This window comes from Hipposideros armiger, unplaced genomic scaffold (assembly GCF_001890085.2).
Source record: "Hipposideros armiger isolate ML-2016 unplaced genomic scaffold, ASM189008v1 scaffold_137, whole genome shotgun sequence".
Taxonomy (NCBI): Eukaryota; Metazoa; Chordata; class Mammalia; order Chiroptera; family Hipposideridae; genus Hipposideros; species Hipposideros armiger.
In genome coordinates this window covers 2,718,525-2,745,206 of record NW_017731487.1, presented here as the reverse complement: position 1 = coordinate 2,745,206, position 26,682 = coordinate 2,718,525, and the positions used below count along the sequence as shown (strand labels likewise).

General features: G+C 37.3%; 1 protein-coding gene across 2 annotated transcripts in view; it reads left to right on the top strand.

Annotated features, from left to right (window-relative positions):
* The window catches only part of TAF1B (TATA-box binding protein associated factor, RNA polymerase I subunit B), a 73,318-nt gene that overhangs the window by 25,648 nt on the left and 20,988 nt on the right, over positions 1-26,682 (top strand). For both annotated transcript variants that reach the window (XM_019650042.1, XM_019650043.1), the window contains exons 8-9: positions 4,941-5,040; positions 25,234-25,381. In XM_019650042.1, the coding sequence (XP_019505587.1) occupies positions 4,941-5,040; positions 25,234-25,381 (248 nt within the window). The remainder of the gene's footprint in view (positions 1-4,940; positions 5,041-25,233; positions 25,382-26,682) is intronic.

Below are 26,682 nucleotides of genomic sequence, written 5' to 3'. Positions count from 1 at the left end.
CACTGGGCCCTTTGATTAAATAAAATGCCTCTAGTAAATGACGATAGCGCCTTTGAATTTGGCCACATCAGCCCAATAACAAGGCTTTCCTCAGGTGTGATTAACTCTGCATGCAGATAGTCCATGATTCAGTGAATTTTACTGTTGAGTTAAAAACTTCATCTTGCTCTGTATGCCCTCATTGGGTGATCTCATCTTCTCCCAAGGCTTTAATTACTATCTCTATGATGATGACTCCCAAATTTCTATCTCCAGCCCAGACTTGTCTGCTGAGGGCCAGACCCATCTATTCGTATATACAGCTGCCTGCCGGACCCTTCTTGGGTGTCTGTATGGTATCTCAAAATCAGCATGACTAAAAGAGGTTCATCACCTTTCTCCTCAATCCAGCTCCTTCTCCGGTGTTTTCTTCCTTCATAAATACCATGCGCCCTGTTGCATCCTATCCGGAAACCTAAGAATCACCCCTGACCCTTTCCCCTCTCCGCATATACAGTTAGTATATCCTATCAGGTATTCTTCCTATATAACTTAAAAAATAACTCATGAAGCCATTTTCTCTGCATTCCCTCTGTCTCTATCTTCACCTGGATTTCTTAGCAGCCTCCAAGCACTGTGCCTGTAGTTTTGTGCCATTCCTGTCTGTTTTCCTCCATAACTAGAGGGTCGTACAGAAAGAAACAGCAATCTAATCAAGTCATTAATGCTTGATAAAGGGCTAGCCATCCTACCCAGGGAAATCTATAAGGGGATAACAAAACTCTCCTAGAAATCTAACAAGATGGAGAAAACATTTACCTGAAATTCTTCACAAGGAGAATGTTGTATATGACTGGAAGGATGGGGGTGAGATTCTACACCTTTTGTCTCCCTCCCTCCCGCCTTCCCCTCCTCCCTCTGAAGGGCACTGCTCAGCACCTCCTCAGACTGGGTCTAGTTTGCTGGAGGGCTTTGTTTTGCTCTACGCACATACAGATTTGGGAACAGAGCTCCATCGCCTGGGGTAAGAGGAGGAGACACTATCACCGCTCATCCGCTTGCTTTTCTGGGAGAAAAAGCTCTAAGCCACAGGTTCTCAAAGTGTGGTCCCCTGATCAGCAGGATCACCAGGAACTTCTTGTTAGAAACGCAAATCTGTGGACCTCTTCTAACCTTCTGTATCATAAACTCTGGGGGTAGGGCCTGGTAACCTCTCTTTTAATAAACCCTCCCTCCAGGAGATTCCTATGGATGCTAAAGTTTGAGAACTACTACCAGACTTTGAAAAAATAGTTAAAGAACATTGATTTGAAGAGAATACATGATTAGCTTGGCTACAATATCCCTATGTGTTATACTGATCCTGCATGTCACTCCCCTATTTAAATCCTTTAGCAGCATCCATAGTCCTTAGGATAAATTGATAACCCTTAAAATATCCTTTAAAGGACCCTGCCAACCTAGCAATAATAATAAATAAAAATAGTCAACATGTATTCATTTTACAAATGTTTATTGAGTATTGACTATATGCAGGTGTTATTCTAGAGTTTGGACCTTTCAGATACAGCTGTGAACCATATAGATCAAGTCGTGAAGTTCAAGACTAGAGTAGGAAACAGATGAGCAAATACATAAATAAATAAAAAATGACCACACGGTGAAGTGCTGTGCAGAAGACTGAAGTCAGAGGACGTGATGGAGAATGATAGATGACTGCTTTAGATGGGTTATTAGGGACAGCCTCACTGAGGTGGAGTTGAGGCTGCACTTTGAATGAAAATGGAGCTAGCAGGTGAGTATCATAAGTACTAGCATTCTGGGGAGATGGAGGATGCTAGTGCCAGGCCCTAAAAAGCAAGAGCAGGCTCTGCGTGATCAAGGAGCAGCGAGGCTCATGTGGTGGAGTAAGCTTATTAGGAGTAGGAGGATGAAGGTAGAGAGATAAAAAACGGGGGCCAGATACAGGTCTTTATAAGCCAGGTTAGGAGTTTGGATTTTTAAAAATTGAGGTATAATTCATCTACAATGAAATTCACCATTTTAAAATGCAATTCAGTGGTTTTCAGTGTCAAAAGATGGTGCAACCATCTCCTCTGTCTATTTCATCGATATATCCATCACTCCAGGAGGACACCCCATACTCATCAGGAGTGTGACAGTAGCCCCTGGGAGAGTTAGCAGGAGGGACATGGTCTGATCATTCAGGCAGCTGTGGAAAGATGGACTCCAGGAAGGCAAGGTGGAAGCCCAGAAACCAGGTGGCCTTGTGCTGTACTTCAGAAAGGAGAGGTGGCTCGGGTTAGGCTGGTGCTGACGAAGAGAGATGAGGTGAATGGGTTCAGGATAGGTTTTGCAGGGAGACATGACTTCGCTCTAACGCAGTGCTTCTTATATTATCTGCGATGAAGAACTAATTTGGTAAATTTCCACTTGGTCACAGATTACAACTTTTGAAAAATACAATAAAATTATAAATAGAGACAGTGTTTCTGGGGGAGATGGCTAAAGTAGTGTCTGTTGGTCAGGAAGAACTTTTGGTCTGTGGCATTCCTCTCTCAGCTTCCAAAAACCTAGCCATAATACTTAAAAAGGGAAATAGATCATTCAGAACTTTGACTCAGTAGTTATCTTTTGGAAAAGTATATATTTTTCTAAAAGGAAATTCAAATTCAAAAAGATAAAAAGTACTTTGAAAGAGGTTAAGAGCAGCATTATTTATAAATGGTGAAAATTGTTAAAACCCCAGATGCCCAAGGCCTGGTCTGTGCAGACATCCCTGCCTCCCGCAGGCAGGTTTCTCATTCCTTCCTCTGCTCCTGCAGACTGTGTGTGCCTCTGTGGGGCAGTGTGGCTGTGCTGACACACCTACAGGCTGCCGACTGACCTGCTTGGGTCATGGTGGGAGCTCTTCATGTCTTACTCATCTTCAAACTCCTAACACCTCATACAGCGCTGGCATATAAATATTATCACATAGGGGCAGTGACTAGATAGATTGTGAATTGTATTAACATCATGGAATACTAGAGAGTTGTCAAAGTGATAAGCATGCAATAATACATCCTGTATATAAAATAATATTGAACCAAAAAAGTAGTCCTAAAATAATGTGAATACTGATTCTTATGTTTAGATACTTTTATATAAATTAAACTAATGAAAACCTAGGTGGGGTGGTTTTCCCTGTAGGACTGCTCTCAATGAGCCCTATTTCATCATAAGCTTCATCAAACACCATTTTTACATAAATATTTACTTTCTCAACTTTAAGTAGACTACAAGGTTAAACAAGTCACATTTTTAATTTGGAATTTAATTTAATTTGAATATTGTTCTTTAATTGCTAGCTCTACCAACAATGATGACTTTAATGCAAACTATTTTGTATACTAACTTATTTCTGTCTTGATCTTATTTTCCTTAACAATTTTCTTATTTACAAAATCTAATATATAGATATGTATATATAAATGGTACAGGTTGCAATACCCCCCAGCCTTCATTCTCTTCTTCTCTACTTTATTTTTCTCCTTAGTATATTTTTGCTACCTAACATACTATAGATTTCACTTAATTTGTTTTGTTTCCCGTCTTTTTCTCTTTTTTTTTTTTTTTAAAGATTTTATTGGGGAATTGGAGGAGGGAACAGTGTTGGGGAATCAGGGAAGGGGAACAGACAAGTTGCCGTTCTTTTGTTCTTCAGTCTAGTTGTGGAGGACGTCGCTTCACTGGCCCATGTTGATATTATCATTGCGCTCTTCCTGGGTGAAGCAGATCGGTCACCGGTCACTGGCTACCGGCCACTCACAGTAGCTTACTGCAGTCCACTGCAGCCTACTCCACCACTGGCGACCCACGGCAGCCCAGCTCCAGGTCGAGCTGTTGTTCATCATCTTAGCTGTAGAGGGCGCAGTGTTACTGGCCCATGTGGGATCCGAACCAGAGGTCCTGCTGCTCAGAGCTTACTCTTAACCAATGAGCCACTCAGCCAGGCTCGTCTTTTTCTCTTTTCACTAGAGTGTGAACTCCTTAGGAACACAAATATTTTTCTGTTTTGTTCACTGCTGTATTCCCATAGCCTAAGTAGTGCCGGGTGTATAGTACTCAATAAATTTCTGTTGAATTAATTGTAAAGAAATATGTATCCATATTTATTTATGCATGTGTGATATTTTCTTCAAACTCAATTATTTACTCAAAAAAATTTGATGAACTACTATGTACCAGACATTGGGATGGAGTGGTAAGCAATGGGCAAGGCCCCTCCCCTCAAATCAGCGGTTCTCAACCTTCCTAATGCCGCAACCCCTTAATCCAGTTCTTCATGTTGTGGTGACCCCCAACCATAAAACTATTTTCGTTGCTACTCTATAACTGTAATTTTGCTACTGTTATGAATCGTAATATAAATATCTTTTTGTTTTCCAATGGTTTTAGGCGACCCCTGTGAAAGGGTCATTCGACCCCCAAAGGGGTCGCGACCCACAGGTTGAGAACCGCTGCCTTAAATGTTCCAGCAACAAGCACGTACGATGCACTGTCATAGGTCCTGGGGACAGAAGGTAGACAGGGGAGCTGTCCTAACAACACAGGGGTCAAGGAAGCTATCTCTAAAGAAGTGATTTAAAAGACGAGTAGGAGCTAATCATGTGGGGGAGCTAGGGAGAGCAGGAATGCCACGTCTGCAAACTTGGTAGAGAATTGACAAATAAGATAGACGCTTCTTAGAAACAGTTCATCTGTTTAGTCAGAAACTTAAGAGATCATTAGATAATTGACTATATGTTTTCTCCACACATGGGTACGGAGAATAACAGATGATTTTAATTTATCATCCTTAAAAATATAACAACATGCTGATTCTTACTTTGTCTTTGAAATAACTTTTTAGCTCTTTCATTTACTTTGCGACATCAGTACTTATCTCTTACTGAAACTCTTTCTTTCTAAAAATACAGATTTGTTGAAGAGGACCATATTCCTTACATAAATGCTTTTCAGCATTTTCCAGAAGAGATGAAATTATATGGACGTGACAAAGGCATCTTTGCTATAGAGGTAAATTATTTCCTTTTTGCTTTGTAGTTACTCCTAAGATAGAAGAGTAGTGTAGTGATTTTTATTCCTTGCCTGACTTCTTATTTGGTGTTGGAGTTTTTTTTTAAATGTCACCTAGTTTTTGTTCTGTCCAAATATGGACCATTAGTCATAATTTAATGAAGAGTAGAGTTATTATTTTTTATTTTTCTTATGTGGCTTCTTGTAATCCTTTATGTTATCCTCAGAATAACTATAGTGTGAGGTACATACCTTAGAGTGCAAATAGGTATATTGTTGAGACTAAACTTTAAAAGCTTTATATAAAAACCTTTAAGTAATTTCAAATTTTCCAAAAACTGCTTTTAGTTGTTATTTGTACACTATGTTGCTTTGGAGAAAATAAAAGGATGTTATTACCTTGTTTCAAGAGACACTATTTTAAGTCTTCTGTTTGTGTTAACCTTTCAGATGTCTCCAATGAAAGGGCTTCTGTCCCTTAATTATGAGTCTTTATCACTATTTATGGTACTGAGATGTTATCCGCCCTTTGTTTGTCATCAGAAGGTTTTTGGTATACTAAATGTTAATATTAAAGATTATTCTACATTTGCCCACTTGAGGAGTTATTTTCATTGGCCTTCTTGATCTTCACGACCTTCACGTTGTTTGTGGTTTAATTGGAGAGACACTTGTGATCCTTACTAAACCCCTGCATAAGTATGGTTCACTTTATCCCAGTTTTACATGGGAGCAGACCCCTCAGAAAGGCAGGATGATTTGCCAAGGTCAAGCAGTCGGCAGTCCCAGACTTGGAACTACCACACTTGAGGCCTTTGGCTCGTTGTATCGCCTTTGCTCTGTTTGCCTGCTGCTCTCCCCTACTCCTCACTCTGGTTCTTCAGAGCACTTAAATAGCTGCTGTGGAAATATAATAAAGTGTGCTAATTTTGAAGCATGGAGCCAGAGGAAATGGATGATTGAAAATGCAGATAAATAAGCTTGTAACATACCATAACATTTTACATCTGAGGTTATAAATATTAGTAGTGTTTTGCATTGAATTAGAATATTGGTCACTGAATGACTTGTAGAGAACATTCAATGTTTAAACCGGAAATGGCTCCACCCTCAGAACAACTTGTGTCAGAGTAGTTCCTATAGATTTAGACTTCAGAAAGCAAGCTTGGAGGTGGGTTCCTAGTGCTGCTTCCTCATAGTCCCCATTTATTTCATACCCCGGAGCGATCAGACGAGTTCCAAATGTGCTTGCCCATCCACAGCAGCACGAGGAAGGTATCACTACAGCTGCCACCTGATCTGGAGAAAACAAAAACGAAATTAATAGTAGTGGTAGTGCTTATTATGTACCAGGCCCTGTTTATATACTTTATAAGCTCATTTATTATTCATCCCAACCCTGGGAAGTACGTAGTATTATTATTACCCCATTTTACAGACAAGGAAACAGACGCAGATAGCTTAGATTAGGTAGTCGACGTGGTATTCTCACTGTGAGCGTAGTGCAGCGTGGCCAAGGCAGTCTGAGTTTGGAAGGAGATAAAACATAGGGACCATACCAGGCCCTGAGGATTGGGTGAGGAGCGGGGCAGGAAACAGCGATGGCAGGAAGTGGGAGTAGGTTATTGAGGCAAAAAAGAGGTTCCAGACTGGTTACCGAAACCAAGAGGTGGCCCTAAGGCAGAGATGGCAACCCGAACCAGAAAGCGTGGGAGGAGCGGGGTGGTCTGAGCTAGTAATGACAGTGGGGTTGCAAGTACATGTGTCCTAACTAGAGCAGCCTTCCTGGAGGGCGGACCTTTATAAAAAGGCAGCTTAGCCTATTTTTCAGCTTCCGCAGAACTGCGATATATCGTTTCTTTAAAGGACTGGAGACCCAGAGGACACATCTTGCTTTTCCAGCCAACACCCAGACCCCAACTGATTTGTCAGAGATGTGGTGTAACTGGGGTAATAATGAGGAGGTAAATACTGACGTAAAAGGTGCGCCTAACACCTTAGGAGCCCTGTTCACGTCTGGGAAGAGAATAACAAGGTCTTAGTTTCAGAGCTAGCCTGGACTCAAGGTTGATTGGTTTGTCATCTTTTTTAATGGTGTCCCATGCTCAATGAGACAGAATCCCATACTGATGCTACTCTGAAACTGTCATATAGGAGGGTTTTTGTTTTGTTTTGTTTTGTTTTTTTAATGATTTAAAAATCTATATAATACATTAATTAGTAATTTTTAATTTAGCTGATAAAAATTGTTTATGGCTAGTCATCTGAGCCTTGTTTAAATGTTCTGCTGAAAGGAAAAGACAATTGGGTCAATAATTCCAGGCGTGTGTTTTTATGTTTGTTCAGCTTTCCTGGAGGGACGAATGGAACTGAGTTACAATTTTTTCATTAGTTACCAGCTTATTCTTGGTTAATAAAAAATTCTGTCTTTCGTCTCTCCCCCTCCCTTCTTTTCTCCCCTTCTTCTCTCTCTTCCCTCAGTCCCTAGTATATTCTTTATTTTACATCCTGACTGACTGGGGTTTTTAACTTGGTTTCTCAGAGCCATTCACCATTCAAGTTACATTGATCATTTTTGCTTGGTTGAGGTTATTTGTATTTTTTTCTGGTGCCTAAAATTATTACTTAGCTGTCTTTAACAAATTGTAAGCTTCTCAGGAATAGACACCAGAGCCTTTTATGTAGAATTATGGGATATTAAAGCTGGAAGGAAATGTAGGCACCACTTAGCCCACTTTTCTTATTTTTCCAATAAGGAGACTGGCCTAAGAAGAAATGTGATTTGGGAATACATACAGCTGTACTTCATTAGAGTTCTAATGAGGATTATTTGAGATAATATGTTCACAATGCAGGCATATTGCAGATATTCAGATGGTAATAGCCTCCCTTCCAGGGCTCTGGATGGAAAAACTTTTCCTCCTAAGGTAGGGATAAAGAGTGTGATCAAGCTGCTTGGAGGAGATAAATGTGTCATTTTTGGAAAATAAAGTTTTCATTTTAAAAGTCTGTTAAAAAAAAAACAACCAACCTTTGAATTGTGCCTATTTCTTAGTTTTGTTAAAGTAGATTTTGGAAGTCCACGGATATGTCTCTTGCTTTTCATTATGATATTTTATAATTTTGGTTACCGTAAATTCAGCTTCTTGCAGAGGATAGTGCTTCCTGGGCTCCGTTTATATGCTTGGGATATATAACTACCTTTTAAGTTAAGGAATTTGGTTTCACTCTATGCATACTCACATAGACACTCAAGTTTCACTCTATAAAAATAATTATTTAGAAAGTATATTCTCTGTATCCTTTCAGGTAGTAATGACCCCATTACTGCCAGATGTTCAAATGACTGCAACAGTGACATGTAATGTGCAAAACTGGGACTGTGACTGTAACAGCCGGGGCAGCTCCCATTTTCCAGAAGCCGACTGTGAGCTTTTCGTCCCGGTTTTCACCGCCTCCCTCTGTGCAGTGTGGTTAAGAAGCGCCTGCAGCTATTACAGCCACATTTATTTATGGTGATAATGCATGCGGGGTTTCAGCCTGAAATGCTGTGTTCTCAGTATTGCATCAAATCTAAACTGTTCTCTGCTCCTCCTAAGTGTTTACAACTTGAGACAAGTTTTGTAATAAATAATGGTAATATTTCTTGTTCTGACAGCTACCTTGTCTGATACTAATGTAGCTACTTCAACTTTTTTTAAAAATTGTTTGTAAAGTATATCTTTTTCTAGTCTTTTATATTTAACCTGTCTGTGTCTTTATATTTAAAATGTGTATTTGGTAGATAGTATTGTAGTTAAGTCTTGATTTTAATCCAGTCTGATAATCTCTGCCTTTTAATTAAAGTCTTTAGACCATTTCCATTTGACATCATTATAAATATGGTTGGGTTTAAATCTGCCATCTTCCTATTATTTGTCCCACCTAGTCTTTATTCCATTTTTCCTCTTTTCTGCCTTTTGAATTAATTACGATTTTTTGGATTCCATTTAATCTTCATTATTGATTTGTTAATTATACCTCTATTTTTAAGAGGTTGCACTAGAATTGACAATATTCATCTTTAACTTATCACAGCCTACCTCAAATGATAATATACTAGTACATGTATATTGTAAGAACCTTACAATAACATACTTCCACCTTCCTCTTCTCAGCCTTTAGTAGCTTTTTACTTTTTACTTTCACCTTGTTTTAAATCCCACAGTGCATCGGGATTCTTTTTACTTTAAACCGTCATCTGTCTTTTTAAGAAATTAAAATGAGGAAAACTACTCACATATTTGCCATCTCTGGCACTCTTCCTGTCTAAAAAATGTCTTTTAACATTTCTTATAGTACAAACCTGCTGGCAATAATTCTTTTGGCATTTCTTGATCCAAAAAAAGTCTTTATTTTACCTTCATTTTTGAAAAGACATTTTCACTAGTAGTATATAGAATTCTGGATTTGTACTTTTCTTTCAGCACTTCAAAGATGTCATTCCATTTTCTTCAGGCCTGCCTGATTTCTTTTTTTTTTTTTTGTATTTTATTTTATTTTATTTTCAGCTTTATTAAGATACAATTGACAAAATGGTAAGATATTTAAAGTGTATGTCGTAGTGATTTGATATATGTATGTATTGTGTAAGGATTCCCCCCATTGAGTTAACATTTCATCACTTTATTTATTTATTTGTTTGTTTGTTTGTTTGTTTATAACATTTAAATTCTACTCTCTTAGCAAATTTCAATTATACAATACAGTGTTTTCAACTAAAGTCACCATGTTTTACATTAGATCTTCAGACCTTATTCATCTGATAGCTGAAAGTTTGTACCTTTTTACCAAAATCTCCCTATTTCCCCCACCCCCAGCCCCCCAGCATCTGGCAACCATTTTTCTACTCTCTGTTTCTATCAGTCTGACTTTTGTTTTAGATTTCACACATAAGTGATAGCATGCAGTATTTGGCCTTCTCTTTGAGGCTTATTTCTCTTAGCATAATGCCCTCTAGTTCCATCCGTATTATCACAAATGGCAGAATTTGCTTCTGTCTCATACCTTCTTTTGTTCATTCATCCGTTGATGGGCATTTAGGTTGTTTCCATATCTTGGCTGTTGTGAATAATGCTGCAGTGAACATGGGGGTGCAGATATCTCTTTGAGATCCTGTTTCATTTCCTTTGGATGTATACCCAAAATTGGGATTGCTGGATCATATGGTAGTTTGATTTTTAATTTTTGAGAACCTCCATACTGTTTTCCATAGTGGCCACACCAAGTTACATTCCCACCAAAGGTGCACAAGGGTTCCATTTTGCACATCCTCGCCAACAGTTATCTCTTGTCTTTTTGACAATAGCCATTCTAACAGGTGTGAGGTGATAGCTCATTGTGGTTTTGATTTGCGTTTTCCTGATGATTAGTGATGTTGAGTACATGTAGCATTTGGCCATTTGTATGTCTTCTTTGGAAAAATGTCTGTTCAGTTACTCTGCCCATTTTTTAATCAGGTTGTTTGTTTTTGCTATTAAGGTATGTGAGTTCTTTATATATTTTGGTCATTGCCCCTTAACAGATGTAGGATTTGCAAATATTTTTTCCCTTTCTGTAGGTCGCCCTTTCATTTTGTTGATGGTTTCCTTTGAAGGGCAGGAGTTTTTAGTTTGATGTAATCCCACTTGTTTATTTTTGCTTTTGTTCATTTTGCTTTTGGTGTCAAATCCAAAACACTCATTGTGAAACTGGTGTCAAGCATCTTATTTCCTGTGTTTTCTTCTAGGAACTTTATGGTTTCGAGTCTTAAATTTAAGTCTTTAATCCATTTTGAGTTGATTTTTGTATATAGTATAAGATAATGGTCCAGTTTCATTCTTTTGCATGTGATTGTTCAGTTTTCCCAGCACTATTTATTGACCAGACTGTCCTTTGCCTATTGTATATTCTTGGCTCCTTTGTCATAAATTAATTGGCTATAAATGTGTGCATTTATTTCTGGACTCTTTGTTCTGTTCCATTGATCATTGTCTCTACTTTTATGCCAATACCATACTCCATACTGTTTTGATTATTGAAGCTTTGTAATATAGTTTGAAATTGGGAAGTATGATGCCTCCAGCTTTGTTCTTCATTCTCAAGATTGCTTTAGCTATTTGGGGTCTTTTGTGGCTCCATACAAATTTTAGGATTTTTTTTTTCTGTGAAAAATACCATTAGAATTTTGATAGGTATTGCATTGAATCTGTACATTGCTCTGGCTAGTATGGACGTTTTAACAATATTAATTCTTCCAATCCATCAGCACAGAATATTTTTCTATTTATTTGTGTCTTTTTAAAATTCTTTCCTCAATATCTTACAGTTTTTAGCTGAGCATCCTGCCACCTGTTGGCAGCTCAACAGCAGCTCAGCTCGGGCCAGGAATCAAACCGGCAACCCTGTTGCTCAGAGCTCTTACTGTTGAGCGAGCTCTTAACCAACTGAGCCACTCGGCCGGCCCTGAATATGTTATAGTTTTAAGTGTCCAGACCTTTCACCTCTTTGGTTAGATTTATTCCTGGGTATTTTATTCTTTTTGATGCAATTGTAAATGGTATTGTTTTTTAAACTTATCTTTCTGATAACACGTTATTCGTGTAGAGAAACACCACTGATTTTTGTATATCGATTTTGCATCCTGAAACTTGAATGAATTTATTAGTTCTAACAATTTTTTGGTGGAGTCTTTAGGGTTTTGTATCTGTAATTTTATGTCATCTACAAATAGAGTTTTATTTCTTCCTTTCTGTTTTGGATGCCTTTTATTTCTTTTACCTGTTTCATTGTTCTGGCTAGGACTTCCAGTACTATGCTGAATAAAAGTGGTAGGAATGAGCATCCCTGTCTTATTCCTGATCTTAGAGGAAAAGCTTTCAGTTTTTCACTGTTGAGTAAGATGTTAGCTGCGGACTTGTCATTTATAGGTCTGCTTAATTTCTGATGAGAAATCAGTCTGCTGTCATTCTTATCTTTGCTAATATCTATGTAATGTACCTTTTTTGCCTCTAGCTGCTTTTTAAGATTTTCTCTTTATCACTATTTTTCATTAATTGGATTGTGGTGTGCCTTGGCATGGTTTTCTTTATGTTCCTTCTGCTTGGGGTTCATTGACTTTAGATCTATAGGAATATAGTTTTCATCAAATTTGGAAATTTTTCATCCATTATTTCTTAAAATATTTTTTTCTGTCCTTCCTATAATTTTTTTTTCTGGGATACCAATTACATGTTAGACCACTTGATATTGTCCCACAGCTCACTAAGACTCGCATTCTTTTATTTTTCTTCCTTTTTGTTTTCTTTCTTAGTGTGTTTTATTTTGTATAATTTCTATGGTCATGTCTTCAGATTCACTGATCTTTACTTCTTGAGTGTCTAATCTGCTTTTAAACCCATCGAGTGTATTTTTTCATTTCAGAGTTTGTATTTTTCATTTCTAGAAATTCTAGAAGTTCCATTTTAGTCTTATTTTTTCCATTTCCCTCATTATGTTTATGTTTTCTTTTACATTTTTGAGTATATTGACAATATTTATAATAGATAGCTTAAGGTCCTTAGCTACTAATTCCATTGTCTCTGTTGTTTCAGAGTCTCCTATTGATTGGTTTATCTCTTAATTATGTGTCATGTTTTCCTGTTTCTTTGCATGCCTGGTAATTTTTAATTGTATGCAACATTTTATGTTGTTGGATACTGGATTTTTTTTCTGGTGTTTGTAATTAGGTAACTTGGGGATCAGTTTGATCCTTTCAAAGCTTGTTTTTAAGCTCTTTTATGGCTGATCTAGGGCCTTTATTCTGGGACTAACTTAGTCCCACCACCGAGATTTGTCTTTTCAAAAGACTCTACCCAATGCCCCTGTTTATGAAGTCTCTCCTCTCCAGCTGGTGCCTGTTTGAGCTCTGGGAATTGTTTCGACTCATTGAAAAAAATCTAATGATTTTTCTCCCTTCCCCTAGGTTTTTTCTCACACATGCACAGATTGGTACTCAGCCAAAGGCTTGACAGGACCCCTTTTTAGATCTCTGGAGTTCTCTCTCTTTGCAGCTTTATCCTCACTGGTACTCTGCCTGCAAATTACAGCCACCTCAGCTTCCAGAAGCTCCAGTATTTGTCTTCTCAATTCAGCAAGACCACTTGGCTCTGTCTCACTCCCTGTACTGCAGCTTGGAAACTGCCTCCAGGCAGTAAACTGAGGCCATTTGTTTCTCTTCTCTCAGGTGTTATAGTCCTGTGATTTCTGTTGTCCAGTGCCTGGAACTCTTATTTTATGTATATGTTTTCCAGTTCTCATAGTAGTTAACCCTTTATGGGCAGAAGCAGAAGTGTTCCAAATACTAATTTGTAGACATTTAGAAGTAGAGTCAATAGTCAGATGCGTTTAAGGAACTGTTACTTGAACAGTTATTTCTTAAATGCCTGAAAGTATCTCATTGTTCATTCATTTCTTGGATTTTTAAAAAACTACAATCTCTATTCATGAATATGGTCACTAGTCTGATCTTTGCTTTAAACGTTTCCCCCAACTGGACCATGTTATTGGAAGATCGTGGTTATAAGCTTTTGTTTACATTAATTACTTTTCATGGTAATAATTTATTTTATTATCTATTTTTAAGTTAATCTTGAGTGAGGGGACAGGGATAAAATAGGTGAGCAATTTGTTATAGAGATGTTGGTACAAAGTATAAGTATAAAAAATAACACGAGATTATGCCTTGGTAACAATAACCATTGTACTTTACCATTTTCACTTATATCTTGGAGAACTTTTTTTTAAAAGATTTTATTGGGGAATTGGGGGAGGGGAACAGCGTTGGGGAAATGGGGAAGGGGAATAGACAAGTTGCTGTCCTTTTGTTCTTCAGTCTAGTTGTGGAGGACATTGCTTCACTGGCCCATGTTAGTATTATCATTGTGCTCTTCCCGGGTGAGGCAGCTTGGTCTCCAGCCTCTGGACGGCCATTCATGGCGGCTCTTGGCAGCTCACGCTGACTGTGGGCCACTCACAGTAGCTTACAGCAGCCCACTGCAGCTCCACTGCAGCCTACGCCATCGCCGGCAACTAACAGCAGCCCAGCTCTAGGTCAAGCTGTTGTTCACCATCTTAGCTGTAGAGGGCACAGCATCACTGGCCCTCATGTGGGATCCAAACCGAGGCCCTGCTGCTCAGAGCTGGCATCCCAAGCCAACTCTTAACCAACGCACCACTTGGCCGGCCTTTGGAGAACTTTTTCTTTTGGAAAAATTTTAAGAGTTACAGAACAGTTGCAAAAATACAAAAAATACCCAAAAAAAGTACAAAGAACACTTGTGTATCCTTTGCCCAGATTCAACTATTGTTAACATTTCATCCCATTTGTTTTATCATTTGTGCTATCCTATGTATGTATGTATGCATCTATCTATCTATCTATCTATGCAATTCTATTTCTAAATCATTGAAGATAAGTTACCTCTATCATTACCCCTAAATATTTCACTATATATTTTCTAAGAATAGGGATATTTTCTTATATAATTGCAATTTAGTTATTAACTTTTCACTTTTCAAAGAGCTGTACAATATAGGTAGGCCACAATTTTCTTAACTGGTTCTCTATTGAGGGAATTTTGTGTTTGTGGATAAAAGGTAAAGAAGGCAGCTCGGTAATGAAAAAACATAGCAAACAAAGCTAGAAACAATCTAAATGTCTGTCAACAGGAAAATGGATAAGGTATGACCTAGTCAGACAATGAATGGTATATTAAACAACTATGAAAATGAATGAGCTACAACCACAAGCCACATGAATGAATCTAAGAAACATTCTATTGTGTGTAAAAGGTGAGACTCAGAAAGTTATACAGTATGATACCATTTTTATTAAACTCAGAAGAATCTAAACTAAAGATATTTATTTAGGTATATTTATTGTATGATAAAGCTATCTTTAAGAAGGCAAGTTCATGATGAGCAAGATTCAGACTACTGATTACTTGTGGAGGGGGAGGCAGCGGGTGGGATAGGGATGGAGAGTACACTGGTGGCTGCAGTGGTGTTGGTGACGCTCCTCCAGTTCTTCAGTCAGGTAGTGGGTTCATGGGTATTCATATTATTATGAAGTCATTATTTATTCATGTATATGCTTCGTAGCTTACAGACATGTCACATGTATTTTTTGTATTTTTCAAGATTTTAAAGGCAGTAGAGGATGCTGTCTAAAAAGAATTTCTGGAACAATGGAGTAAAAGGCAATATGTAATACATGGGTTATTTGTATGTGTCTTGCATCCTTAATTACTTTTTGAGAGTAGAGACCATACTTGATGCTTCTATTTTATTATCCATAAGACCTAATGTAATTCTGTATACATGGTAAGGACTCAGTCTGTATTTATTGATTAAATGGTTTGAAATAGCTAAAAAACAGAGTAAGTTTAAATACTGTATTTTCAGATCTCAAATTGATCTGTTGGGGAGTATTTTCCACCTAAGTAGGAAACTTCCAGACTGTTTTTGGTGTATTATGTAATATATCAGGAGGCCATTAAGTAGTGGCTTTGATTGAAAAAATAAAAAAGCATTCTATTAATATTTTAGTGGTAAATATGTAAGGGTTATAATTTCTGCTTATAAGCAAGGTTATTTAAAAATGCTAATTATGGGTGTGTCGGTATCACTCATGAAAACCAGTGTGTGAGATAAATAATCTTATCAGTTCATTCGTAGTCTTTACCAATATACTAAACCCAATAATGAATTACTTCAGTCAGAAAATGTCTGTGTAAGGTTGCATGGATGGCACTTCTTTTAGGAGAATCATACCTCATATTTGCTAAGCGAAACTGGCGTTTTAATGTGGATTATCTGTGATTTAGTTTGATCCTGGGCCGGTACCTCCCCATCCCCCAGTACCCAGCATGCTCAGCCAAGGTCTCCCCTCACTTCCTCTTCCCAGGAGAAGAGACTGGGAAGCAGGCTGTATGCTAGCTAGCCGAAAGAAAACCGAGTAACGACACAGGTAAATCTGCTGCCCAAAGAATCACATAAACCTTCCAAAATCAAATAGAAATTATTTTGGGATTATCTACTTACTCTTCTGAATACCAGCTTTTAATCTTCTTTAGTACAGATATGTGAAATTTGAACATAGCTATGCAACAGTCAGCAGAAGGATGACTCCAATAGGTTTTTCCTAGTTCTGATCCTGGGGCCAGAACAAATTACTCTCCTGTTCAGTTGGCACATCTTCATTGGTCATCAGTTCATACATTTTTATTTATTCATAAGGGTTGCCTGTCTGTGCAAGCATTTCTAAAATGGCCTCATCCCCAGGACCAAGACTATAGTTCACATAGAGCAATGTGTTTACCACAAACTTCCAGTGGACTAGCCTTTGAACGTAAAAAAGTATTTTTTGTTACTACTGGTAGATTCACAACCATTAAGATAATTCCAGCAGGCTGAAATGAGAGGTAAACTGTTTTGGGACTCATAATACATGTGGAATTCCTTTTAACCTTCCTCCATAAGTATATTACAGTGCTTTGTCAATACGTCTGACGTTACTTTTATTCCTTATTAATTGCCTTTTTAATAGAAAATCTCGTTTTAAATTCAGATTAACAGGTGCATGTAGCATTAGTTTTTTTCTCAGCTGAATCTTTACTTCAAAACAACAATAAGAATAAGGGTGAGGCTCTGTGCTCTTGTTTTAAATAGCTAAGCAGGAAGTTCACCTCTGACAGGGTATTATAATCAGGTTTATCACAAGAGCCTGCTGTTGTGTAACAGAAACTCTAGCTTGTCCTTACCTGTCTTAAGGCATTGCTTCATGAAGGAAAATAAACTCACTGAAATATTTGTGAAATTCAATAAAATGCTTTCCCAAGCGCTCTGTTTTTAATGCGTGCTAGGATAATTTATTATAGCTTTGTAGTCTTAAAAAACATATGAACCTTGTGATTTTTTACTATTGTAATTAAATGAATCTGTGTCACTCTAGAAGCCCTGTGTGTCATATTTACTATGTCTTTTAGACACATCTTCACCACGTCTAGTAATAGTCCACATTCCCCCCACGTGTGCCCTCCTTTTTCAAGAAAAAGGGGGAAGGTTGGAATGTCTTCAGCTGACTGTTTATTTAATTGACAGGCAGCTTTTCTTCATTGTGTGCTTTCTGTTCGCTCACAGAAGTGCATTCACTCTTCCATAGTATGTTGAAACTTTTAAATGGAAACGGCTTTTCATGAACAAAGGAAGCATTTTCTTCCCTCCTTCCATGTCTTAGCTTTCCCCACTAAGTCTTGGCTTCTTCAGCAGCTGTACCTCCACCAGAAATGACAAAAGGTGCAATTGTTCTAGGAGATGGCGATGGAGATAATGCCCATGGAGTTTTGTGTGTGTGGGCTGCTAGGACTGTTTTCCTTCTGTGTTTAGTTTTGTTTTGTTTTGTTTTGTTTTTGTTATTTCAGAAAGTTGAGCACACCTTAAAAACAAACCAAGGAGGGGAAAAACAAAAAGCTTTAAAGACCCTTAAATCTTTATCCTAGGTGAACTATTTCTTTCCATTAAGTTGTTCTGTAGTTTTTAAGTAGGCCCCTCTGTCCCAATAAAAACAAATCTGACAAAGCTCACTTAAAACATAGGGGAATGGAATACAGAATACAGAGAGTATTAATGTGGTTTGTTTTCTTTTTCCAAGCGGGCCTCCTGTCATTACCCTGCCTTAAGAGCAAAGCTCAGGAGCGGAGACAGGTGGACACGTTTTTAGTGTTTCCAACCGTCTTCCTTTCTCTGAGTTGTGATTCCCAATTCCAGGTGGATTGCCTTTTCTTTTTTTCTTTTCTTTTCCTTTCTTTTACTCATTTAATTTGGAGATAACCTCCTCCTTTATCTGCCTCTGCCTCTTCTGCTGTTTTATTTTAGATTCAAGTTTCTGGAGTATGGTGCTGATTCAAAGCATCATTTACTTCTAGCAAAAATCTTTTAGTTCATCTGGTAGAATAAACTGAAAATCTGGTCTCTTTCTGGGACATCATCTCTGTCGTACAGAGTACCAAGAAATCAGTCACTGCTTCAACTAAACTTGGGTCTAGACACACTTGTCTCCAGCACAGATACAATGTATTCTGCCAGTGGGGCTACTTCAGTCTTTTCAGCCTGATTTGCTTGATTTTTATGTAGTTTGAACCCACAGACCAATTTCTGAACAGATAATACGTAACACACATATTACTCCACCATAGCCCTTCTCAGTGTTTCTATACTCTCTCGAGAGTTAGTCATTTCGTCATCCGTCACTAGACTCAGCAAGAAGGGATAGAGAGGAAACTGGAAATTCATTCCGAAGCGCATTTCCAGTGTTTTGAATGTTGATCAACAGCATTCTGATCTCCTTTCTGAATGAGTAAAAAGAAAAGATGTCATGCTGGTGCCGCCAAACCCACTGAGTGGCACTTTGCCACAGTGACTCATTTTGCCTTGGAGCAATCTTACACCCTCTGTGAAACTAGGTCCCTGTTGGTTGAAGGAAGAAAAAGACTCCTTCAGAGCCCTCGGCCATTCTCCAGCACCTCCAAATGAAGGCCTTATTGGCTCCAGTTTCAGAGCACCCTGGATCTTCAAGCTTTCCTCTAGACTCATTCACCGTCTTGCTCTGTAGGCCCCAGGTAGCGCTCGGGATTGTTTGTGCAATCTTTGTAAAAATAATGATCTGACAGGTTTCAAGTCGAACTGAGGGAGATGAAGGCAAGTGTAATGAGAACAGATGTTCCAGTTTCTCTCACTCCCACTCATCCCTTCCAGAGTCACTGCTGCCAGACAGGTGAAGAGAAACCAGCGATGTTTGCTTTTCTGCCTGGCCTCCCACAACAGCTGACTAGCACTGGAGTTTGTGGGTGCACTTCTGTTTTCAAGCTTGTGGAGCAAAATCATCTGGGGGCTTTTCCAGGCGGCCAGAAAAATGAGGGTGGGAAGCCACTGCCTTTTATGTATTTATTCATTCATTCATTCATTTACAAAAGAATGTCCTGGAGAGCTTGTTTAAAGTACAGATTCTTAGACCCACCTTCGGAGTTTGATTCAGTAACTCTGGTGTGGGATCTAGGAATAGGCATTTTTAACAAGCATCTTGCAAATGATTCTGAGAGAGATGGGGCTTTGAGCAGTACAGACAAGTCTTATCGCTCTACCTCTGTCTGTCTTTCTTTTGTTATTCCACAAAATGTTTGAGGTAGAATTAGACTAATTAGCAGATAACCAAAGTCCAGTATAAAACAAATACTATTGTACCTCACTAAACATGCCAAGTTTGCACAGGATTCTCATAGGCCTCTTATTCTCCTTCTTCCATACGCCTGGTGAAAACACGGTGCAAATACCTAGCAGCTTCTATGAGACCCTTCCCTTGAGCGTGCTCTGTATATGAATGCATTTTCAAAAAGTCCAAATCAGATTATTCTAACAGTCATTAAATATTTCCTGGAATTATTACATGATAGTCATCCATGTTTTAGAATCTTGTCAAAATTAGAGCCTGACCCCTCACCCCCCAGGCAAGGACAATGGGACAGAAACAAAAATGTTTCACTGTGGTCTTGTTCTCTAAAACAATGTATGTGACGGTGCTCTCAGCCTTCTGCCAAAGGTTAGATTCTTTGCTGAGCTGGCAGTGCAGGCCCTCCCGACTGGCCTGGCCCAGTTGGAATGGGAGCAGATGTATAGGTAGGTCAGTCCATAGCCAAGCTGTGTAGGGACAATTGGGCCACCACTTCAAGTGATGAGTGGAGGCAGAAGGTAGCATTCTGATCCTTTTGATGACACCCCTGGACAGAAATGGCGGGCGGTGGTGACGTCCAGTTATCATCACTCTTACCTCATTTGAGTTACTAAGAAGATCCCCTTCAGTTTTATACTAGAACCATTACATAGTATTCAAGCATTATCCCTGGACAGAGAGGCCCTGAGCAGGGGATTCAGCAGGTGTTATATTTTCTTTTTGCTCAGTATCTTGGTGTTACCTATTTAATAGTTACAGTTTAATAATTCCACCCTCCCTCCCAAATGTATGTTTCTATTGCTAAGATATTTTACATAAGATAAAAGTAGATATTAGCAAGTGGTATAGATTTTGAATGCTTGTAGATTTTATGTATGTTGAATTTTTAAATCTTCAGCTTTATTATTACATCTAATTATGACATCTCTAATATGTTGTTTTTTTCCCCTTCAGATCTTATGTAGGTTCCTTCTTTATTCTTTCTTAAAATCATAGTAAAATATACAAACCATAAAATTTACCATTTAAACCATTTTTAAGTATACAGTTCAGTAGAATTAAGTGTATTCCCATTGTGCAGCCATCACCATCATCCATCTCGAGACCTTTTTCATCCTCCCAGACTGACACTCCACACCTGTTAAACCCTGACTCCGCGTTGCCCTGTACCCAGCCCCTGAGCTCCACCGTCCTACTTTCTTCCTCTGTGTATTTGACTGTGCTAGTGCCTCATAGAAGTGGAGTCTGCAGTGTTTGTCCTTTTGTATCGGGCTTATTTCATGCAGCATAATGTCTTTAAAGTTTATCCATGTTGTCGCATGTGTCAGAACTTCATTCCTTTTTAAGGCTGAGTAATATTCTCCTGTGTGGCGAGACCATTTGTTTATCCATTTACTCATGGACATTTGGGCTTTTTCCACCTTTGGGCTATTGTGAATATTGCTGCTATGAACATGGGTATACAAGTATCTGTTTGAGTCCCTACTTTCAAGTCTTTGGGGCATGTACCCAGAAGTGCAATTGCTGGATCATATGGTGATTCTGTTTAAATTTTTAAACCACTGTAATATATTTTTGAATTCTTATTTTTCTCTTACTATGAAAGTAATACATACAGAATGATTAAAAGGAATGTAGAAAATAATGAAATATATAAAGAAGGAAATAACAATCATCCACATTCCAATTTCTCACGGATGCCATTAATATTAAGTATTTTTTAATTGTCTTATCTGATGTGCATAAAAACATTTACAAACCTAGGATTAAAGAATATATACAAATTTGTCTCCTACCTTTTTAACTCAATATTGTACTGTATTTTCCTAAGTCACAGAACAGCTATGAAAATACTTTTTAATAGCTCCTCAATAGGGGTACATGTAATGTATATCTAACAGCTATCCAATAATAAAGAAATGATGGATTCATAAAGGGAAATATTTTCATCACTCAAAATGGTGTTTTCAAAGGCTATCTTATGATGGAAAATGCTTACAAAATGTTACGTGAAAATGTAGGAGACAAAACTATATATACACCTAATTTTCCACTTGTACAAAGGTCCTCAGGTAGACAGGAGCTTAGTCTAAGAGCAATGTAAACTATTAGAGAGACTTTAGTAGGAGAGTGACATATCAGATTTGCACTTTAAAATATCGCTCTTGATACTGGCTGCAACGAGGCAAAAGAGAGATGGGGATAGCAGTTAGGAGGCCTGGGTGTGGAAGGGTAAATAGAGTAGGGTGTAGCAGCGGACCTGATGAGAAATGGCCGCAGTCACTACCCAGCTTGAGGTGGACTAAGCTGCCTGTGGAATGGAATGGATGTGGTGTGTGAGAAAAGGGAGCTGTCAAGGATGATTGCTAAGTGCTTGTTTTTTGTGACTGGGTAAGAACACTGATGAAGGGATAAGATTTGGGGGTGTGGAAGATGAAGACTTCAGTTTTGAATCTGTAAGCTTGATATAGTGGAGAGTTATCCAAGCAGTGGAGTCAAAGCGGCTGTTGGATTTAAATCCCAAAGTTATAAATATGGATGTGCCCCAAATGGTGGAGAGGAAAGTCCACCAAGACCCTAAAGTAGCTTTCTCTAAGTTGTGAGCAACTTTTATTGTCTTTATTATAGATTTTATGTTTCATAAAATTTTATAATGATCATGTATTAGTTTATAATCAGATTAAATGTTGCTAAACAGTGCACCGTGACATTCATCATGGCATTATTTATACAAGTATGAAAACCAGAAGCAACCTAAATGCATAACAGTGACGTAAGCCTGGTAAAAAAATAAGCAGAATGACTTACCCAGCTTTTAAAAAAGTTTTCAGTGTTATTCAAAAAGAAAAAATCTGTTTAAAAATAAATGAAAAATTTTAAGTCAGAGCTACCAAACTGAATTAAAACGAGGAGAATCTATAGTCAGTTGTAAACTATACTATAAATATGTAGATTTGCATTATTAGTAATTGTTTTATCCTCAGTTCATATGTGAAAGAATGGTGGCCTATTTATCACCAGATATTTATCTACCAGCTTTTACTGTAGACCTTTTAAAGACATGTTCAATCACATTAGCCTACTAGATTCCTGTTCTTTAATGACCTTACAGTTACCCGTCATGAACTTATCCATTAAATTGGTTTTTGAGATGATTATTTTTTAAGGGCAGTAGTCACTGCTCTAGTGTTTGTTTTATTTGCAAATAAAAACACTTAATTGTAGCTCCTACCTGCATTCTTTAAAAGGATTAGCGTTGCCATAGATCTTGTCAGTAATGTTAAAATTGTCCTAAATTGAAAAGATGCTTCAAATTCTGTGCAAAGTGAAGCAGAGGTGTAAATGAATGAATTTTATAAAGAAAAAAAGAAGACATCTTTCTCCGAAAGATCACTGAGTATTTCTTATCCTTTTTTCTCTTTTAAATTCACAAAATAGAATGCAATTAATAGTATTTCCCTCTACAAGTAGAATTATTATATATCAACATTTTAAAAAGACTTAAAAGGCTACATTGCTGCTTTGGATTGACAGAAATTTACTTCATATTCTTCAGCTTTGGATAATCATATATTAATAATATAGCATAAACTGAATGCCTTTTTCCCCTACTATAAAGCTCAAAGAGTTTAGATATTGAAATAGTGGTATCAAAATAAATATTATACAAAGATCGTAGCTTCAGGCAAAGTAAAATTTAGCATAGTTATAAAATCTAGAAATTAATAGTATGATAGTTTTCTAATAAGTATACGCCTATACCATTATAAAGTATTCCCTTGTGCTTAAAATAGTATATGAGCTGAATTTAATAAAGTAAAATTTAACAGAAATATTTATTCCTTCAGTTGGCTCCCAAATACAGTCACAGATTTAGAAGATGGGCAAGATGTGACTTAACAGCAATATTTTTTAAACAACTTGAGGGTTTAATTGACTAATAAATGCAAATTGGTAAGTAAATTTTCACTTAGAATAAGGAAGAACTTTTTAATGATTAGACCCATTAAAAATGGAATAAACTACCTTCAGAGAAGGTATTGAGTCCCCACCACTGGGCTTGACAATAAGGGCCAGGTGTCTGCCTGCTAGGGATCTTGTAAAGTTGGACCATATTCATATACATCTAAAGGTCTTTCCAACTCTGAATTTGCCAATTAGATTATTTCTCTTACAAAGGGGATATATGAAGCAGTCCATTACACAAAATACTGGGGGTGCCAAAAAAATGTATATACACATGACTGGTATTCATCTTTTGTTATTGTTACATATGGAGTATTACAATTTTAATACAGTTTTTCTTAAAGTTTGTATACATTTTTTGGCACCATCTGTAGTTTACATAACTGGTATTCTCACTTTTTCTATATTTTATCTTTGCACTGTTTAAAAACTTTTTGAGGTAAACTAGACATACAGAAAAATGAACATATCACAAATGTACATAGCTTGGTGAATTTTCACAGACTGAACCAGCCCCCCAGGTCAACAATCAACATTACCAGCACCCCAGAAGCTCTACCTTGTCGCACGCTCCCAGTCATTGCCGCCCCCACCCCAAGAGTAATCACTCTCCTGCCTTCTAACCATTCAGAAGCTTGGTGCTGAGTTGCTGAGTTTTGTACTTGATGTACATGGAATCATTCTCTGTTGCATCTGGCTTCTTTTAACATTGTGTTTTGGAGATTCATCCATATTTTTGCATGCAGAGCATTCATTTTTTTCTGTATGTGAGACTGTATCAAAATGTACTTGTCTATTCTGTCATTGATGGCATTTAGGTAGTTTCCATCTTGGGGCTTTTCTACAAGTAGTGTTGTTATGAACATTCTAGTACACGTCTTGCATGGACATGCACGCACGTTTCTTCTGGGTATATATATGTAGCTCAGAGTAGAATCACTTGTAATAGAATGTGCACATGCTCAAATTTTATAAATACTGCCAAGCAGGTTTCCAAAATGTTTGTATTCAGGCCCAATTTTAACAAGGCCCAACCATATTAGAAACATTAGTTTTTCTGAAATCCCAGAGCTTTTTTTTTTAATCTTGCTGTAGTACTTGATAACTTTCTATCTTTACTGAAGTCATTTTTGCACACCTTATCTCCCTTTCTAGATTATAAACTCCTTGAAGGGATTGTTTCATTCATCTTTATATTTCTCAAAGTACCTCACATAAAATAGACTCTAAATTTAATATTTTATGTGAACAGATGAGTAAATGGGGAAAAATTATTTGTATTATTAATATCACAAATGTTTCTAAATTGTAAAAATATAAGAAGCATACCCCACAAACTACAGGGGTAAGTAAACCTTAAAGTAAGCAGAATTTACTAGTATTAGCTCATAGAGTTTCCTGAATTCTATTACATAAGAGAATTTTGTATGTTATTATGTGGAAGAGTTTGATGTGGGAGACTTTAATTTGTGGATTTTTAACTATTGAACTTAAACCCTGGTGTTATCTCCCACATAGAGGCATGTGAATGTAACAGCTAGCTAAATTTGTTAGCTACTTGTATGAATCTGAAGATTAATGAGAGGATGCCTGTGTTAGAGCAGGTATGACAACATTGTAACTCCAGTTGGGTCAAAGCTTTATGCCTTCCCCTGGAATCTTCTATGACCGGCAGGAAGTTACGATTTCACTATATCATGGGTAAGGCCAGTAAGAGTTTTATGAGCCAAATAGAATGTTAGTGGCTTTTAAATTTAGTGTTCCGACTGTTTAAAACTACTAAGTTAGGATATGAGGGATTTAGCGCGGTTCTCCCCTTCGTGCTTTTCTCCACAGCTTTAATTTTATTCAATGAACACATGATTTTTAAAATCAGAAAATATACATATTTTTAAATTTATGTGGCAAAAATCACTAGCTTGACTGTCTCTCTTTTATTTCAGTCTTGGCCTAACTATGAGGATATCCATAAAAAAATGATTGAAGTTGCCACATTTCTAGATTTGCCTCGTTTTCCAGACATAACCGAAGACTGCTATCTGCATCCAAACATCTTGTGTATGAAATACTTGATGGAGGTCAACCTCCCTGGTGAGTGTGTGGTACTGATGAGGGGCTTTTCCTCCCAGAATCTTAATGAGGAGATACAGCATCCTCTCAAATCATCGACTAGTAGAGCCATCTGGCAGGGTCCACAGTAACATGCAGCTTTATTTCAGAACCCTTTCTTAAAATATTTCAGACCATTTAAAGTGGTTAAAAGGGTACTGTTCAGAAGTGAAGAGTTCTCTTTCGGTGTGAGAGATATGCTTGAGAGAATATTTGGTTTTTACAATGTTTGCTGAGTGCAAGTAACAAATGTTTCAGTGTGTGTTATCAGTGACCTGGGTGACCCTCCCCCCAAAAAAAGAAGCAGCACTTCTTCATTTACATGAAGCATGATTATTACATAACAAATTCTAGTTTTTAAAAATCCCAGAAACCAATTTATAGTAACATTTTTATTGTTTGGTAACATAATGCTATTTCCAGTCCCTAAAACAAATGGAGACCAAAGTCCAGGTGGGTCACAGTGAACTCTTTAAGGTGACAAAATACAGAATATGAAAAGAGTCTTGCTAGACTTTGTTCACAATATACCAAGACCCAGGTAACCCGATGGAATCTGCCGATTGAGTCCATTCCTGAATTTCTTGCTAAACTAGAAATGTGAGAAGTGCAGAACTTTCATTTTTAAGAGAAAATACAAACATGGTGTGACTATACTATTGCTTAAGCAATATCAAAAATGTCATTGAATATATGTTTAATAGAAAAGAACAAGAAATGCATGAGAAAAACAATGTATAAAACCATATGTATAGTATAATTTTAACTATAAAATATAGGTATGTGGTAAATGTGTATATATGTATATATACATATCTACATATATACACATGTAGATATGTATATATACATGTATATGAATGTAAATATTAAGTCTGTAATTTTTAAATGTTTTTTTTAAAGGAACGAAAATAATTTAAACTTTTCAAATATATTATCTATTAAGCTAAATAATGTATGTCTCTTGTTGAGATTTCAGAAGTCACTATTTGATTAAGATTTCAGAATTTGGAAAGTCTGATTTCTGCATTTTGACATGTTGGATAGATCAAAATTACTATTTGTTGGTCTATTTTGTTTTTAGCTGAGCCATCCTGTTCATTGGCAGCTCAGGCCAGGAATTGAACCGCTGTTGCTCAGAGCTCACACTCTTTCAAAATTGCTATTTGGATTTTGCTTTTTTCTATTTATTGGGTTGTCGGAAAAGTCATGACGCATTTTTGCAACGAAAAACATAGAAAAAATATGTCATGACTTTTCTGACAACCCAATACTTCCTCAAC